We start from the raw sequence: 16,151 nt of genomic DNA on the forward strand, positions 1-16,151 counted from the left end.
CTTCAACGTGTCTTTCCTGTTTGTAGTTCCCTACAGCCTGTCTTTTAAATTCTTGGATTTATCTTCCATTTGGCCATTTCCTAGATGACAAACTCAAGTAATTATTTTAAAAGATTCCTATTCACCTGAATCTTAACAAATTTAAAAATGTCTCTATTTTGCTCACTTTGCAGTAATGACTTTTATACTCACAGAATTTGATGTTAACAGACCTTGATCTTTTTATTTTGGCATCCATTGTTGTCGGTGAGAAGTCTGAGTCTTCTTACTTTGTGGGGTGTTTTCCTCCCTTGGTTCAGATTTTCCCAATTCCATTTTATTTGTCTTTTACTCTGTATCTGAAAGCTTTTTACATTTTTCTCTTTGTTCTTAGTATTCCGAAATTTCTTCAAGCTATGAGTAGGGGTGGGTTTATCATTACTATCTTAATTAATTTTGCTTGGTACTGTATGGCCATTCCAAACTCAAGACATAGCTGTTTTCAGTTTTGTTTTGTTTTTTAAGATTTCATTTATTTATTTGAGAGAGAGCGATCACGACGGGGGGTGGGGGTAGAGGGAGAAGCAGGCTCCCCGCTGAGCAGGAAGCCCAATGCAGGACTCGATCCCAGGACCCTGGGATCATGACCTGAGCCAAAGGCAGATGCTTAACTGACTGAGCCACCCAGGCGCCCTGTTTTCAGCTTTAGGTATTTGCTTCTATTAATTTTATGATCACTTTAACCTTTACATTTTTTCTACTCTCTCCTGGAACTCCAATTAAGAGAATTTTGGAGCTTCTGGATATATCCTCCATGAATATTAAATTTCTCTCATACTTTTTTTTTGTACCTCCCCCTGCCTTCCCCAGCTCCCTGTAGTCTTGGAGAACTTCACAGTTGAATTGTTCAACTCACTAATTTGTGCTTCAGCTGTGTCCAGCTTGCTGTTTAGCTCATCTCTTGGGTATTATTTTGAGGATCATTATTTTTAATTTTCCCAATCTGCAATTGGGGTTGTTTCCTTAAAGCCTGTTTTCATTTTTCCCCTCAGCTTTATTGGGATATAATCAACAAATAACACCGTATAAATTTTAAGGCGTACAACTTGATGATTTGATATGCATGTATTATGAAATGATTACACAATTAGGTTAGTTAACACATCCGTCACCTCACATAGTTATCAATTTGTGTGTGTGTGTGTGTGTGTGTGTGTGGTGAGAACATCTATTCTTTTAGCACATTTCAGGCATACAATACAATGTTAGTAACTACAGTCACCATGTCATATATTATCCTGTTCTCATTTTACAGATAGATCAGTAGATCATCCATTCTTATTCCTGCTTTCAACTGTGGCCTTCATGAACATACCCACACTCTGTGAAGAATACTGTTATTGTATTTAAAAAGTAGTATAAGCCATTGGGATTAAGAAAACTCACTTATCTTAGCTCCATGTGGATATTACTTTTTAGGGATCTGATTTCAGCAAAATGAAAACCTATCTTCTTCATGGTCTTCTATCAAGGCTTTCCTAGGATCTCAGCTTTCATCTCCACTATTTAGTTTCCCCCCTGTTATTTGGTTAGAAAAATCTGACTAAAAGTGGTTTACACAATGGACTAGTTATTGTCCCTTATATAAAGAAATCCAAAGGAAGGATGGCTTTGGTTTATTCACCAGTTCAGCAATGTCACAATGAACCAAATTCCTTCTATCTTTCTGCTCTGCCATCCTTAACAGGTTAACTTATTCTCTTAGGCTAGCCCCCCTTTTGTTCTAAGATGTTGACCACCGGCCCTGGTATCTCATGAAGATCTCCCTTAGGTTTCCCCATGTCTCAGAGGCCAAAATTGGGTCACATGCTCATGCCTAAAGCAATCACAAACAAGGGAAGTGAGACCACCATGACAGCTTAGACAGTCAAGCCTTCACCTTATAGGCCCAGCATCACTGAAGAACGTGTCCACTTGGCAGATGGTGAACAAAAATGAAATTATTAGTAAGGGCTACTGAGTCGCCAATCAGCATTTTGCCTCCACTTGTGTTTCCTATTCCCTCTACTATTTTCATAACAAATGAAAATTGTGAACAGGAGAAGGTGCTTTTCAGGTTTCTGATGCATTCCAAATATTTTCTTGAATGTGTAGATCAAGATTACTCTTGAATTGCCCTGTCCAGGCATTTTGATCCTCTAAGCTATGCTCTCATTCCTTGTGTCCTTTGGCACACTGCAGATGTCCCTCTGGTTTAAACAAATATGTGGGACACTATGTATCTTCCTATTTATGTGTAATGAGGAGTCCTAATACTTTCACTCTCTAGTATTCCCTTTCTAGGGTGGTTAGACAGGCTACCTCAAAGGCAAAGATTTATGTGCCTTTGAATATGTATAATTTGTAATACAGGACCTGGCAATGCCTCAAACTCTGGATTTCTTTATCCCTAAGGTTTGCCACTCTACTGTCTCATTGTTACGCCATGACCAAACATTTTTTATCTCATCCTTTTTATGTGCTCTTCACAGATTTCTGTTGCTTCTGGTAGAAAGTTACATTGGTTTCAAAACTCTGTGGCATGTAGCCTAAAATTCCTCCTCTCTAATAGTGCCCGAATGTGTCCTTGTGCTTCAGTGAGTCCAGACTTACTCCAGCCCCCGCAGGGGAGTGCTAAGTGCTATAGACCAATCATGGTGTTTTTTTCCCTTCATCCAGTGAGTAGGTAGACACGGACATGTGGCATAATTCCTGCCAATGGGATGTCAGAGACATCTGAAGAGAATGAAGAGTGCCTGAAAGAGACATTCTGGGAATTTGGGGGAAGTCTTTCTTATCTTAAAAAGCAAAGAAATGCAACTCTTCTCTTTGGATGTTGTTTTATCTAATGCTGAAGATACACTGAGGCCAGTCTGAGGACAAAACCAACACACATGGTCTGAGCCAAATGAATTGCAGAGAAATGGAACCACGGCTCTAATTATGATGTTTTCATGGGTGCTCAACCTTTGGATTTCTTGTTATTGGATTAAATAAATTTACTTATTTGTTGAAGCCACTTACATTGGGATTTCCTGTTCTTTGTTACTGAAGACTATCGTGATCATGGACGCCCTCATCACAGCAGCCCGCCCTCTCTTGGATTTGGCCTGAGGCAGTGTAGAAGGACAAATTGCACAACCTAATTTTTGAAAAGAAAGGTGGGCAAGATGGATTAAAAATTAATAACCATCTGGAATTTCATGAGACATTTCTTAGACTTTTAAAGTCTCATAAACTCACATAATGTGCATTACCTGAGGACCATGTATTGTTGCTAGAAGTGATTGTATTATATTTTGTTTGTAGTGATGGGATAGTGGAAAGAAGAGAAACCTTCTGTAGTAAGTAGAGTCACTTCCTGAGTGGAGATGGGCTGAAAGTAAGCCACCTATTTTGCAGAAACACAGACACAAAAATGCTTTTTGAATATTTACTGTATACTAGAAATGCTGCTAAAAGCTTTTCATGAGTCATTTAATTGAATCCTCACAATCTTTATGGCATACTTTCCCCATTAATGCCCTCACTTTAATCGTAGAAAACTATGAGTCTGGGAGTTTGACTTGTGTTGTGATTCAGCTAGTCACCAGATAAGGTTCTGGGTTCGATTTTTAGCAATCTCAGCCCTATGGCTACAGAAGATGAGAATCTTCTTCAGAGAGCACATAGAAACTTTCGGATCATTTAGGGGGCACGCACATTGGGAATTTAAATTCCTAAGTTCAACATTTCCCCCCTCCTTTGTCCAGTGACATTAGGAACAGCTAGCCACTCTCATTATATTCATTAGTTTGCCAAAAATGTTCAGAAGTATCATATACAATGCCACTCAGTACCTTGCTTCTTATGAGTGGATGATAAGGAGTATTCAGTAGTCATATTTTACATATCCCTATTGCCAGATTGTGTCATGGACTGTTAGCATTCTCTTTAGTACTTGAAATAGAGTCATTAGCATCTTTGAATCTAATCTGAATAAAGAGCCAATTCCAGAAACCCCAAAACCGATGCAGAAAACTCATCCTTAAAATTCTGTTTCTTTAGAATGTTCTCAGGACCAAAATCTGTATTAGGGTTCTCCAGAGAAAGAGAACCAACATAATGTATATAAAGAAATTAATTACAAGGAATTGGCTCATGCAATTATGGAGGCTGAGAAGTCCCAGGATCTGCAATCGGCAAACTGGAAGCCCAAGGGAGCTGATGGTGTAATTCTAACCTGAGTCTGAAAGGCCTGAGAACCCCGAGAGCCAATAACAGTGTAAGTTCTAGTCTGAAAGTTAACAGGCTTGAGATCTAAGAAGAACTGATGTTTCAATATGAATCTGAATGTCTTAGCTCACAAAGTCAGGCAGGAGGAGTTCCCTCTCACTTGAGGGAAGATAAGACTTTGTGGTCCATTCAGCTTGCAGCTGATTTGCTGAGGGTTACCCACCCTAGGGAGTGCAATCTTCTTTACTCAGTCTACTGATTCAAACGTTCATGTCATCCAAAAAATCCCTCATAGACATATCCAGAATAATGTTTGACCAAATGTCTGGGCACCTTGTAGTTCAGTCAAGTTGGCACATAAAATTAACTATCATAGCATAGGTAGCCACTAAATTATTTCCATTTTGTAGATGAGTATACTAAGCCTTGGAGAGGTTAACTTACCTAAGGTCACACAAGTAGAGATGACTTTACAATACGGATGAATTTACAGTCTTCCTTCAAAACTCATTTAGCTCTTATTGACAACTAGTCTTGACACCTGACAACCGTAGCTACACAGGTTGCTGTAGCTAGGGAGGAAATAATTCAATTATAGTCTCCACTATAATTGAGGTCAGATGTGGTAAGTGTACTTATAATTCTTCAGTTTGATTAGCTCAACACATAATAGTTAAAGACAGACTTTCTCCTGGTCCAGAGACACAGGGCCTAGAATACTCTGAGATTATTACACATACAGCAAGAAAGAGCAGACCAAGCAGAGGTGCATTCTGGCCTCAATAAGAAAGGTTCGGTGAATGTTGTTCAGCATTGCCCTGAATGAGAAAAACTGTGACAAAGAAGAAAACCCACTAACAGAAAAAAAATCTAGTTCAGTCAACTACAGAAAAATCATCTTGGCTATCAGAGTAGGGCTGTGTTAGTAGGCTTTTCTCATGTCTTATTGAAATAACCGTATACACTAGTCAACGTTTTTTTAAAAGATTTTATTTATTTATTTGACAGAGAGAGAGACAGCCAGCGAGAGAGGGAACACCAGCAGGGGGAGTGGGAGAGGAAGAAGCAGACTCCCAGCAGAGGAGCCTGATGTGGGGCTCGATCCCAGGACTCTGGGATCATGCCCTGAGCCGAAGGCAGATGCTTAACGACTGAGCCACCCAGGTGCCCCCACTAGTCAACATTTTGTTTGGGATTTCATGCTCACCAAGCAACATTTTAACCAATAAGATGATTTTCTAGACATCCTAATTACAAGATGCAGTATGGGTAGGAGATGTCACATTCTAGACACCAGAGAGTAATGATTCCACCATTATTAACTGATTTTTTAGTTTATGCACAATACGATAGAAATAATATTTTAAAACGTATTTACTTGATTTTCTCTGCTTTTCCTTGCTCCTTTTCCCCTGTGCTTTCATCTGCTTGCCTTGGGAGAGTTTTAGGATTGTTACAAGAATCACATGAAAAGAAGGGAAGAGTTAATGTCCCCCAAAGGAACTGATTTTATCCTAAAGAACCTGGTTTAACTGGAAGAGACGAAATTACTCTTCATTGGAAAATAGAATTTTCCCCCCTCTATTCAGTGGAATAGAGAGGCTCATTAGGAAGTTCAGATTGGGTTTAGAAAATATTTTTGCAGAGAAATAGATTAAATTTTTTATGCTGCTATATTCAATGACTAAGAGTCTGTCACAAAGGAATGACTAAAATAATCTTTGTGGAAGTCAGAGCCTGATTTCAGGCCTGCAAGGCTGTGATCCAGACCTGATGTGGTGACCTTCCATCCTGAGAATCCTGCCTGAGTGATCAGGTTGAATCAGAGACCATATCCTCCTTGCCTTGACATCCCCTTCCCCACCAGTTGTGCTGAAGCTCCTATAAACCCTGTGGTGATCACGTGGTGGTGGTGGTAATAATTCTGTCCTCGGTATCCAGGGAAGGCATCACAGAGCTTTGGCATTTGAACTGCAGCTCAAAGTTTTTTTTTTTTTCTTTTGAAGTTCCTAGAACAAAGATGCTATAAAAATAAGAAGGAGTAAGGCTAATGAAGGGACACATCATTGAGAATCCTGTAGAAACACGTATCAGGTCCACTGGGCTTTATCATTCAATAAGGACGTTTTTTAAACAGACTCCAACTTCATGCCAATGAGGCAAATGTCATGGTGATAAAATCGCTATAAGTTCACCAGAATCAGTGATTTCAGCAGAGAGTGGTAGATTCATTAATACATATCCAGTGGATCTTGGTATGACCGATCTTACCAAAGGTACAAGAATCTATTTTTTAAGGTGGTCAAACAACTAAAAATCCCTCTAACGGTGAGTTAATTCACAACTGGTGACTATTTCGTTGATTAGCCCTAGACCTGGACTAGAGAGAAGTTACCCAGACAATAGGCAGCTGGGGTGCAGGTGCACCTGCCTAGCTTTACACTTTACCCCTGTGGCTGCGGAAGAACAAGATGGAAGAAATGCCCCAGTGAGCAACTACTTAGCTGTGTGGTCCCTACAGAGGCAGAAACTCTGGCTTCAAAGAGGGGGCAGGAGAAGGGGAAGTTGTAAATGTTTTGTACACAGTTATGCATGATGAGTCTATGTGAGTCTAGTGAGCCTGGATTTACTGAGTTCTGAAATTCTGCAGGACATCCTTTCAAACTAGGAAGGAATTATTTTACAGGATGATTCACTGGAGAAATGACTTTATGTAACATTAAACATTGCTATCCCAAAAGAAGAGCTGTTCTCCGTTTCAAAATATTTGAGATAACTTGGTAAATGGAACTTCCTTTAAAGTTAATAGGGCAAAGTAAGCACATCTCTTTTTTAAAGAGACTGTCTTTAAGGAAAAGAGCTTCACATTCACCTCATTCTTCACTCTGCACATGGGTTTACTTGGTTTCATGGAAGGCCCTAGATTGTAACCTTTTATAGATGCTAACACACACAGGATACCCAAATTCACAAGCCAGCCCGAGGACAGAGGCACCAGCTTCGAGAGGTATAAATGCTGCTTTCCAAGGCAGAGTCATTTCTAATTTTAGAATTGTGTGTGCAGTTAACTGGGCTCCACAGGGGTCAATGGGCTGGAGAGTAGAGTATGAATATGTCAATTGATCCTGGGATATCCATGAACGTATCGCTCGATCGTGGGACGTCTGGATGAAGAACTAGGATGCAAGCAAGGGCCTTGGTGCTCACTACACAATTCCCGTGGCAATCGGTACAGAGGATGACAGTAAATGACAGACTAGTTCTGGTACACATCTTGAATTCAGCAGGGCAGGCATAGTGTAACAGCCTTACTGCAACCCTATTCCTTAAAACAAACTGGGGCAATCTGGTATTTCATGTGTTTGCCTCCAAGATATTTAGCACCCTTGACAGTGTAGTTGCATAGAATAGGGAAATCAAGCCAATATTTTGAAACAAAAAGGCCACTCCTTGTTCTTCTGCTCTTTAAATCATCCCATTTTACCCACTCCCTCTCTTTCGGAGTGTGGTATCATGCCTGTTTGCATTTTCTGACTCAGAAGGGCAACATACAGCCCTTCTATCACAGCTTGATAGGGAGATCTTCAGCATTGTCCAGGAGAGGCACCCACAGGTTCTTGAGTGCCTTTCCTCCTCCTTATCATTCCTCATCTAAATATACTTTATCTTTCAACTACCTGCTGGCTCCATTCAAATTCTCTTGATCTTCAAATGAGTCATTGTCTCCTTTAGCCAAGTTAGGAGGGTGTTTGGAATCCATCTAGTTGACAAACTTTAGTTATTTGCCCTGTGAAGTTGTTCAGGTCAACAGGCTCCCTTAGCCTTTCTTTTGTTCTTTCCCTCTTCCCCCTCTTACAGGGGGTCAGACTGCACAGGCTCCTCTGGGCTTTCCTTAAAAAGAGGAAAAGCTCATTACAGCTTTCATTCTGAGGTTATAGTGACCACTCATCCTATTTAGACAGGGCTTTGTCTTTGGTAGAAGGCCCACATGAAGGGGTCCCTAGCCCAGAGCAATAGATCTCAAGTGGCAGGCTTGAAAGATCAACTTGAGGTCTGTGAAGTGACTTGGGGCTAATTAGGGACAATGCTAAGGTTGCCGTGGCATACTGGAAGGAATCAGACTAGCTCCATAGTCCCAGGGATGTGAGCCCAGAGAGGCCCCTCATTTCCAAGCGTCACAGTGTGGTGTCCTCTGGAGCTTGACTCAGTCCTGTGCCAATACTCCCCAAGCCCAAGACTAGGAAACTAGAGTCTGTGGCTAGAGCTCTTGTAACATTCGAGAGGTCTTTCCAGATGGAAACCAGAAAGGAAAGTAGAAGGATAACGCTCACTCGTAAGTCCACTTGACTTATGTTCTTGGAAATACCACCTGGTAGTCACACATTTAAATGGCCTCTCACCGTGATGAGAAATGGGTAATGTAAAATCAATAAAGCCTGCCAGCATTTTTCAAAATGTCTTACCATGAACAAGAAAATAAAATCAAGCCCTCACTGCTGTTATTTAAAAAAAAAAAAATCCTAAAATCTGTTTAGAAAATGAATCATTCAGGGGCGCCCGGGTGGCACAGTCGTTAAGCGTCTGCCTTCGGCTCAGGGTGTGATCCCAGCGTTCTGGGATCGAGCCCCACATCAGGCTCTCCCGCTGGGAGCCTGCTTCTTCCTCTCCCACTCCCCCTGCTTGTGTTCTCTCTCTCTCACTGGCTGTCTGTCTCTGTCAAATAAATAAATAAAATCTTAAAAAAAAAAAAAGAAAAGAAAATGAATCATTCAGAAATTGGGCAACATCATGCTTAGGTAGCTTGTACAAAGTGGAGAGCTCCGAGCCGCAAATTGTTCCTTCTCATGAGCAGAACGCATCTTTCTCATGTTGTGCTTTTCCTACTGACACCATCCCCTGAGCCATCTGAGCAAGGGCATCAGGTTGAAAAACTTTGAAAAGACGCAGCCTTGGTTCAAAGGCAGCTTCTTGTAGAGGCGTCAGGAAGACCTGGATTCTAATGCCAGTGCAGACATGTACAGCACGGCCTCGGGGTCGTCCCAGCTTCCCTGGGCTGTCTCAAGAACAACTGGATTATGTCCGTGAAAGCATGTGGCACAGCATCTGGGATGAACAGAGCTTTCAGCACCCTTTCCTTCCTTGCCTGCCCAACGTCATCAGCCAGACAGCACTCAGGTGTATGCGAAAGTGTGTGCGTGGAAATGTAAATAACTTCAGGCCAGGATGAGATGAGAGAGCAGGCAAAGCTTTATTTAGCAGAGGTAAGTTTTGTTCCTAAAAACGACTAACTTTTTATTGACAACTCAATATTGGCAGGCTGAAAACCAAGGTCGCTTGTTAGGCCTGCAGGCTGTGTTTCCAAGTGTCCTAATAATTTCAAAAATTTTTCAATTTTGCCTACACACACCCACACACCCCCTCCTCACACTCACTCACTCACTCACTCACTCACTCACTCACATACTCGCCCATGAAAGGACCTACAGTCATGCCTCTAGCATGACTCATCTCAGCGGGCACGGAGCTAAAAAGTATAAACATTTACTGAGTCCACTTCATTGCGACTCTACAAATACCTTTGCCCAGCGGATGAAGCTTAAAACAAACGACATGAGCCAGAATACATTTTGTGATAATTTTTCTTTCTTCTCTTTAGAAAAAAAAAATATGTACAAAAAAAAGCTAAGAAGAGCCAACATGGAAGGTGTCAAGAAAACATTCTGATAGGTACAGACAAGGGAGCTCCTTCTCTCAAAGGAGGTACACGTTAGTTATTACCATGCTAGAAAAATGAGATGCAGTTAAAATTCTAGAACAATTAAAAGCCACAAAGTCGAGCTGTTGCTCTGGGGCTCTAGGTTGTAGATGCTCGGATACCCTTTCTGTAAAATAATACTGTGCAAAGTGTAAAATATTCATTTTCATATAAAGTCCATACAATACGATATACAAAACTGTTGAGTTGACAGGGGAGACCGGTACAGGTTGCTTTTTGGAAAGAAGTCTGCAGTGTCACCTGCCAGCCCAAGGACACGATTCCAGAAAGACCTTGAGTTTCTTAGACGGGAGAAGCCGTTATCGAAGAGAGAACCATATAGTCCCAACACCCCTCAAATCCAGGAGTCTCTGCCACTTGTTTAGATAAGTAAGTGACTTCATTAATATATTACTTTAACTTAGAATACAAAACAGGTTAAGAGACAAGGACACAAAGTTCTTTTAGAAAGGAATATTTCTCTCTGCACCATTGATTTTGAGATTTACCATTAACCAACATTGCCCTCCCTGCAACTCAAAAGTTAACTTTCATTAAAATTCAAAAGTTCTGGAGGAGGCAACAAGTATGGTAATAAAGGGTTAAAGTGAACTGTTATATCCATTTTATTTCTGTGCCTATAAAACTGAGAAAAGAAGGTTTGTGTACAAATATCACAAAACAACGTCAATCATTGAATCAATGTGGTTCTTCAATGCACACTGGAACAAGAAGAAAATTTTGTTGGTTTAAAATTCTGGCATAAATATATTAAAGCTGACCAAAAAAAAAAAAAAAATCAGGGCAAGCTACATCACTTCCTCATACAAAAAATGTACAAAACATTAGCCTCTAACTAGATAAACATAATACTTGTCTTCACAGTTTGACATCAAGTAACTGTGTGTCTTGAAGTATCGAATTGGAGGGTGATAAAAAAAAAACAGCTTGTGACACCTCAGCTGTCTCAGGTGACTTCGGTCATGGAGGCAGAGTGGTTCTGCAAAGACAAGCAGATGCAGTCTCAGAGTTGGGCTGACTGACTCACGTGCGCGCTCACTCTTCCCAGGCTGTGCCCTTGCGCTCTTATCTCCGGCTTTGCATAGGCTGTTCCCTCTCCCTGAAATGCTCTTCCAAGGCCCCACAAATTGTCACCTCCTCTATCTTCCCTGATATATTTTTCAAAGTTTTTATTTATTAATTTAAGTAATCTCTACACCCCATGTGGAACTGAAACTCACGACCCTGAGAGCAAGAGTCGCATGCTCTACTGACTGAGCCAGCCAGTGCCCCTAAATCTTCCCTGATTTTTCAACCAAAATAAAATGATTTCTTCAACTAAACTTGGTCTCTATATAATTGTCTTATATTTTATTTACTCAACCAGTTTCTAATAGAAACATTTAAGGATCTCAAAGTAACTTTAGTGCATCCCACATTTTTAATGTAGTGTTTTAATATCAAATGATTCTAATTTTTGAAAAATTTCTGTATGATTTATTCTTTGAGTCATGAGCTATATAGAAATGAGTTTAATATTTTCAAATGTATAGAGTGTTTTCTTTTTAGGTGTAGGTAATTTCAATTTTTTTTCTAGAGAATGTAATCTGTGTGATACAGATACTGTATGATTTCTTGAGACTTCTCTGTGGTTTATTTTCATAATATTTCATGTGTTTTGAGGGTTATATATAATGCACATTTGATCAACCTTACTAATCATCTCTATCTTCACTATATTTCGTTTGCTTATTAATTAAAAATGTGTTACAATTTGTACTATGATTGTAGCTTTGTCCCTTTCCCTTGTAACTCTATCAATTTTTGCATGTACAGCGTGTTTATACAACCCCTACCTTTTGTTTATATAACTTGAATATACAGGACCCACTTTTTGCAGACCCAACATTTCCTCTTTCGTTTGAACTTAAAACCCCCAATCCATGGGGACAAGAAACAGAAGAAACTGTGGTGTTAGATTTGATTATCATGGGTTTCTTGATTCCAGTTTGTTTTTAGGACACTAGAGACTTACAGTATATTCCTGAGAGCTCAACTATTCTTTTTAGAAATGGAGTAGTTTGTTTTTCAAGGTACTTTTATCTGCTGTATTTGTGAAAACTAGAGCTTGATGTATTTCTTGCCATAATTATGTGAAAAACAACTTTTCCTTTTGTGTTTTTACTTTTATAATACGCGTCCTTTCTGAAAAAACTTCTATGGTCAATACTTTGGTCATTCACATGTGTATAAGATTCTATTTGAGACTAAGTGGTAAAGATAAAGTAATTCAACAGCTGAAGGTAACTACATGGGTCACTTCAGGCAGATCTCTTTAACTTTCCAGGTCTTTTTTTCTATTTAATACAAAGTCTACTTTGTATACAAAGTATCACTAGTTTCAAATCGGGGGGGAGGGGCATTAGAATTCCTCTGGGAATATTTTCTTAACTATAAATCTTCTTTTACCTCAGAATTGCTGAATTAGAACCTTCTGGAGTAAGGTCCCAGGCATCTGGGTCTCAGCATAAATTGGATTCTTTTTCTGCTAAAGAAAAAAAATGTCTCCCCCTCCTCAAATCTGGAGACATTGAGAGACCTTATACCAACCCAGAGTGAATTAATATAACTGTTTCCTCTCCTTTGTTAACATAAACTATGTTTGACAGGCACACAGTTGCTCAGCACTAAGAGTGACTGCTCGGGTGCATGTGGGCAGGGGGATGCGGAACACGGAGAATTCCACGCCCGTCTCTTTAGGATCACAATGACTCTGTGGCTTCCTGGAACGGGGTCTATGTGAGATCACACTCACTCTACAGGACCACAAGATCATGCTTTGGAAACCTGACCATTTCTGGTTTGTTGGATTCTATATTTACTTATGCTATGGTTTTTCTTCAGTACTTGGGAAAGATTTTAGAAAGTGCACCTGTCTCAATCGACTATGCTAAGGGGAATCACAGAAGACAAATATTCAAATCTGAGTTGATGTTTTAGAGAGGAAGAAAAAGCACTGGAGCTCCGGGGGCTCCATGGGGCAAAAGGGAAAGAAAGAAGGTCTTGGGAGGAGGGAAAGGAGGGTGACCAGGTCCCCTCCCATCCAGTCTTCTCTTTGAGTATCTTGAACAATGGGATGGATTTCACATGTCTGAATGCGTGCTCTGAAGAAAGATTCATATTTTCTCTCAGATCCCCAAAGTTTTTCTTCCTGGGAAGATGGGTCTATCCCAGAAATTACAAAGGAGGCATCTTCCAATAGAAAACACAGGTGTTGGTGTTGCACAGAGAGTTCTTGTCGCCAGGAGAAAACACAGGGCATATTTATTTTGGAAGATCAGTAGCTCAGTTCAAACACACTATCCTGTACTGTATGTTTCCTTTGAATGCTAAGAGATGTAGACAAGTCAAGCAGAGAAAGACAATTATCATATGGTTTCCCTCATCTATGGAACATAAGAAGTAGGAGGATTGGTAGGAGAAGAAAGGGATAAAGAAAGGGGGGGGGGTAATCAGAAGGGGGAATGAATCATGAGAGACTATGGACTCTGGGAAACAAACTGAGGGCTTCAGAGGGGAGGGGGCTGGGGGAATGGGATAGGCTGGTGATGGGTAGTAAGGAGGGCACGTATTGCATGGTGCACTGGGGGTTATACGCAGGTAATGAATCATGGAACTTTACATCAAAAAATGGGGATGTACTGTATGGTGACTAACATAATAAAAAATATTATTATAAAAAATTTTTTTAAAAAGTATAAAAAACAAAAGATTTCCAGATGGAATTTTCCTTGAATGGAATGCCAGGCTGTGTGGTATAGTACATTGAGTAGGGCCTTTAGAATTAGATGGGCCTGTTTTAATTTTGCCTTGGTGACCTTGGGCATGTTTCTTAAATTCTTTGTGTTTTACTGACTTCATCTACAAAACAATTAACAATACCAGTTGCAGGATGGTTGTGAGGACTGAATGTGATCGCTTGCAATAAATGCTAATTTTCTTTTCTTGGCCAACAAATAAAGAGTGTAATCATCCTAACTACACGTGGAGACACTTGATACTAAAAGCGGATGCTTTGCTACTTGAGTCTTCTACAGTTGGTGTGGAAGGCATCGCTCGAGAAGTGTACTCTCCAGCATCCTATAGCTTTACTTTGACGAGCCTGCAGAAGTCTGGTTGTTTCTTATTAATTTCTATTTTCTTTGGAGGTTCAGATAGTGGCTATGGTCTGATTTTAGGTTCTTGGTTTTGTCTCAAGTATTTAGTTCAGGTTTTGGTTCTGGCTTGCCTCTATCCATCAAATATTCGTTTCACACCTAGCGAACCGCAGGAAGTACGGAGAGTAAATAAGACCTGGTTCATAGTGTTCAGATCCTCAAAGATCTCCAAGTTCTTGGGGGGAGGGGCAGAGATGAAGGGACACTATTGGCATCCATTGGGCAGGACAATCACGCAAAGGGCTGCGTATGCAGAGAAGACCTCATCGTAACCAGACGGGGTGACAGACATGGAAATAAAGACACATGGACAGATGTGAAAGAAGCTCACCTACTGCCTGTAGTGAATAATAGTAGATATTTTGAAGGACTCTTTTATCTATTTTGTGGAAGATCAGTTTTTGAAACTCTGTTTGGCATTTCATTTTTCAATGTAAGTGGAACCCCCCAAAATATGGCCCAGATGTCTCTCTGACCTGGAGGGTCAACTATTAATTGTTCTGAGGAACAAAACAGACAGAGAAGGTTTCCAACAGGGGGTAGTGCTTGAGCAGTGTTGGGAGAAGCCTGGGGTGGAAAGGGGGTGGCCTTAAGCCAGGATGGTCAAGGCAAGGTAGGCAGCATTTCAAAGAACACAGATGCTGCCATGTTTGTGGAACTCAGTAAATATTTGTTTGTTTTTAAAACTCACCTTTGTCTTCAGTTGCTTCACCTCAAAAGTAGAGGGAACCGCTCTGATCTTATCAGGTAATAGTAACATAAGTAGATAGGGAAGACCAGAGGGAGTCTGTCTCACTGTTTCATTACTAGGGATCACGGTTTAGCCACCTTATCATTCAATCTGCATCAACAGGCCGTCTATCAATGAGCCAGTAATACATTTTTCAGTGCGTTCTTTCTCATTATACCAAGTCCAAATTTTCACCTTAATACAGGTTAAGGGAAAACAAACAAAATACTTGGCATGGGGTTTCACGGAGAGCCCTAGTTTCCCCGAGATAGAAGTAGCTTTATTGTGTTGTTTTTCTTGCTCATAAAATTAGAAAGACTTCATTAAATGTGAAAAGAAATAGAACTAGGACAGTTCATCTCAGAGAGATGACTGATAGCTAAAAATCTTTAAACAGATAAAAATACTATTTTGTATTCTCATGATATGGAGTACATGAGAATTCCAGTGGGAGATGATTTGCTTTTCCATTGTACTATCTATAAAAATGGTTTTGTAAGAATATAAATATAAAGAAGATTTTAAGATAAATAGATGATTACAGAAAAACATTTTAGCCAAGTGGCCTGACAGTGAAAATCCTGGTTCGTTGTTGGTTATCCCCATTCTCTGTCTAAAGAACCACTTGGCTCAGCTCTCCCACTGGCAGGCTATGTGGCCTCGGGCAACTTAATTGAACATTGCCATTTTCAGATTCCTATTTTTTATTTGTGAAATGGGAATCCTCCTACGAATTCAAAGGTGTTTGTTCAAATAAGGATGTATTTGTGAAGCACCTGGCAACTGTCCGGGCAAAAATCAGTGTTGGAGGTCACCTTTAAGGCCACCTTCAGGTGGCAAGCCCCCATGGCTTTTCCTGTCTTCTCAGACAGTACATCTTGTTTTCTTCATTTGCACTCACAAAGCACTTTGTGGACCTCTGATCCAGCATGCCCCATTATGATTCCTCATTTATATCCGCCTGCCTGATTATCGGCGGGTTCTTTGAGTAAGGACTAGGTGGCTACTTATTTTCTGTTATCTGACACAAAACAAGGCCCTGATGTAAATAAGTGGCCACTGTGTATGGTTACATTGAATTTTTGGATTGTGGTCATCAAAATAGACCCCAAAGGACACTTAGTCATCACCTTTTAAAATGCTTTCAGTCTATATCTATCAAGAATGTAATAAAACCTTTCTCTTTCCCAATATTATCCTAATTACCAAACCAAAT

At 40.3% G+C, this 16,151-nt stretch overlaps 1 protein-coding gene across 9 annotated transcripts in view; it reads right to left on the bottom strand.

Moving 5' to 3' along the window:
* Positions 1-9,854: 9,854 nt before the first annotated feature.
* The window catches only part of PLPPR1 (phospholipid phosphatase related 1), a 578,428-nt gene continuing 572,131 nt past the window's right edge, over positions 9,855-16,151 (bottom strand). For all 9 annotated transcript variants that reach the window (XM_087869513.1, XM_087869509.1, XM_087869512.1 and 6 more), the window contains one exon: positions 9,855-10,988. In XM_087869513.1, coding sequence (XP_087725639.1) covers positions 10,956-10,988 — 33 coding nt within the window. In that variant the 3' untranslated portion in view covers positions 9,855-10,955. The remainder of the gene's footprint in view (positions 10,989-16,151) is intronic.

This window comes from Ursus americanus, chromosome 18 (assembly GCF_024610735.1).
Source record: "Ursus americanus isolate L20-20 chromosome 18, mUrsAme1.1.p, whole genome shotgun sequence".
Taxonomy (NCBI): domain Eukaryota; kingdom Metazoa; phylum Chordata; class Mammalia; order Carnivora; family Ursidae; genus Ursus; species Ursus americanus.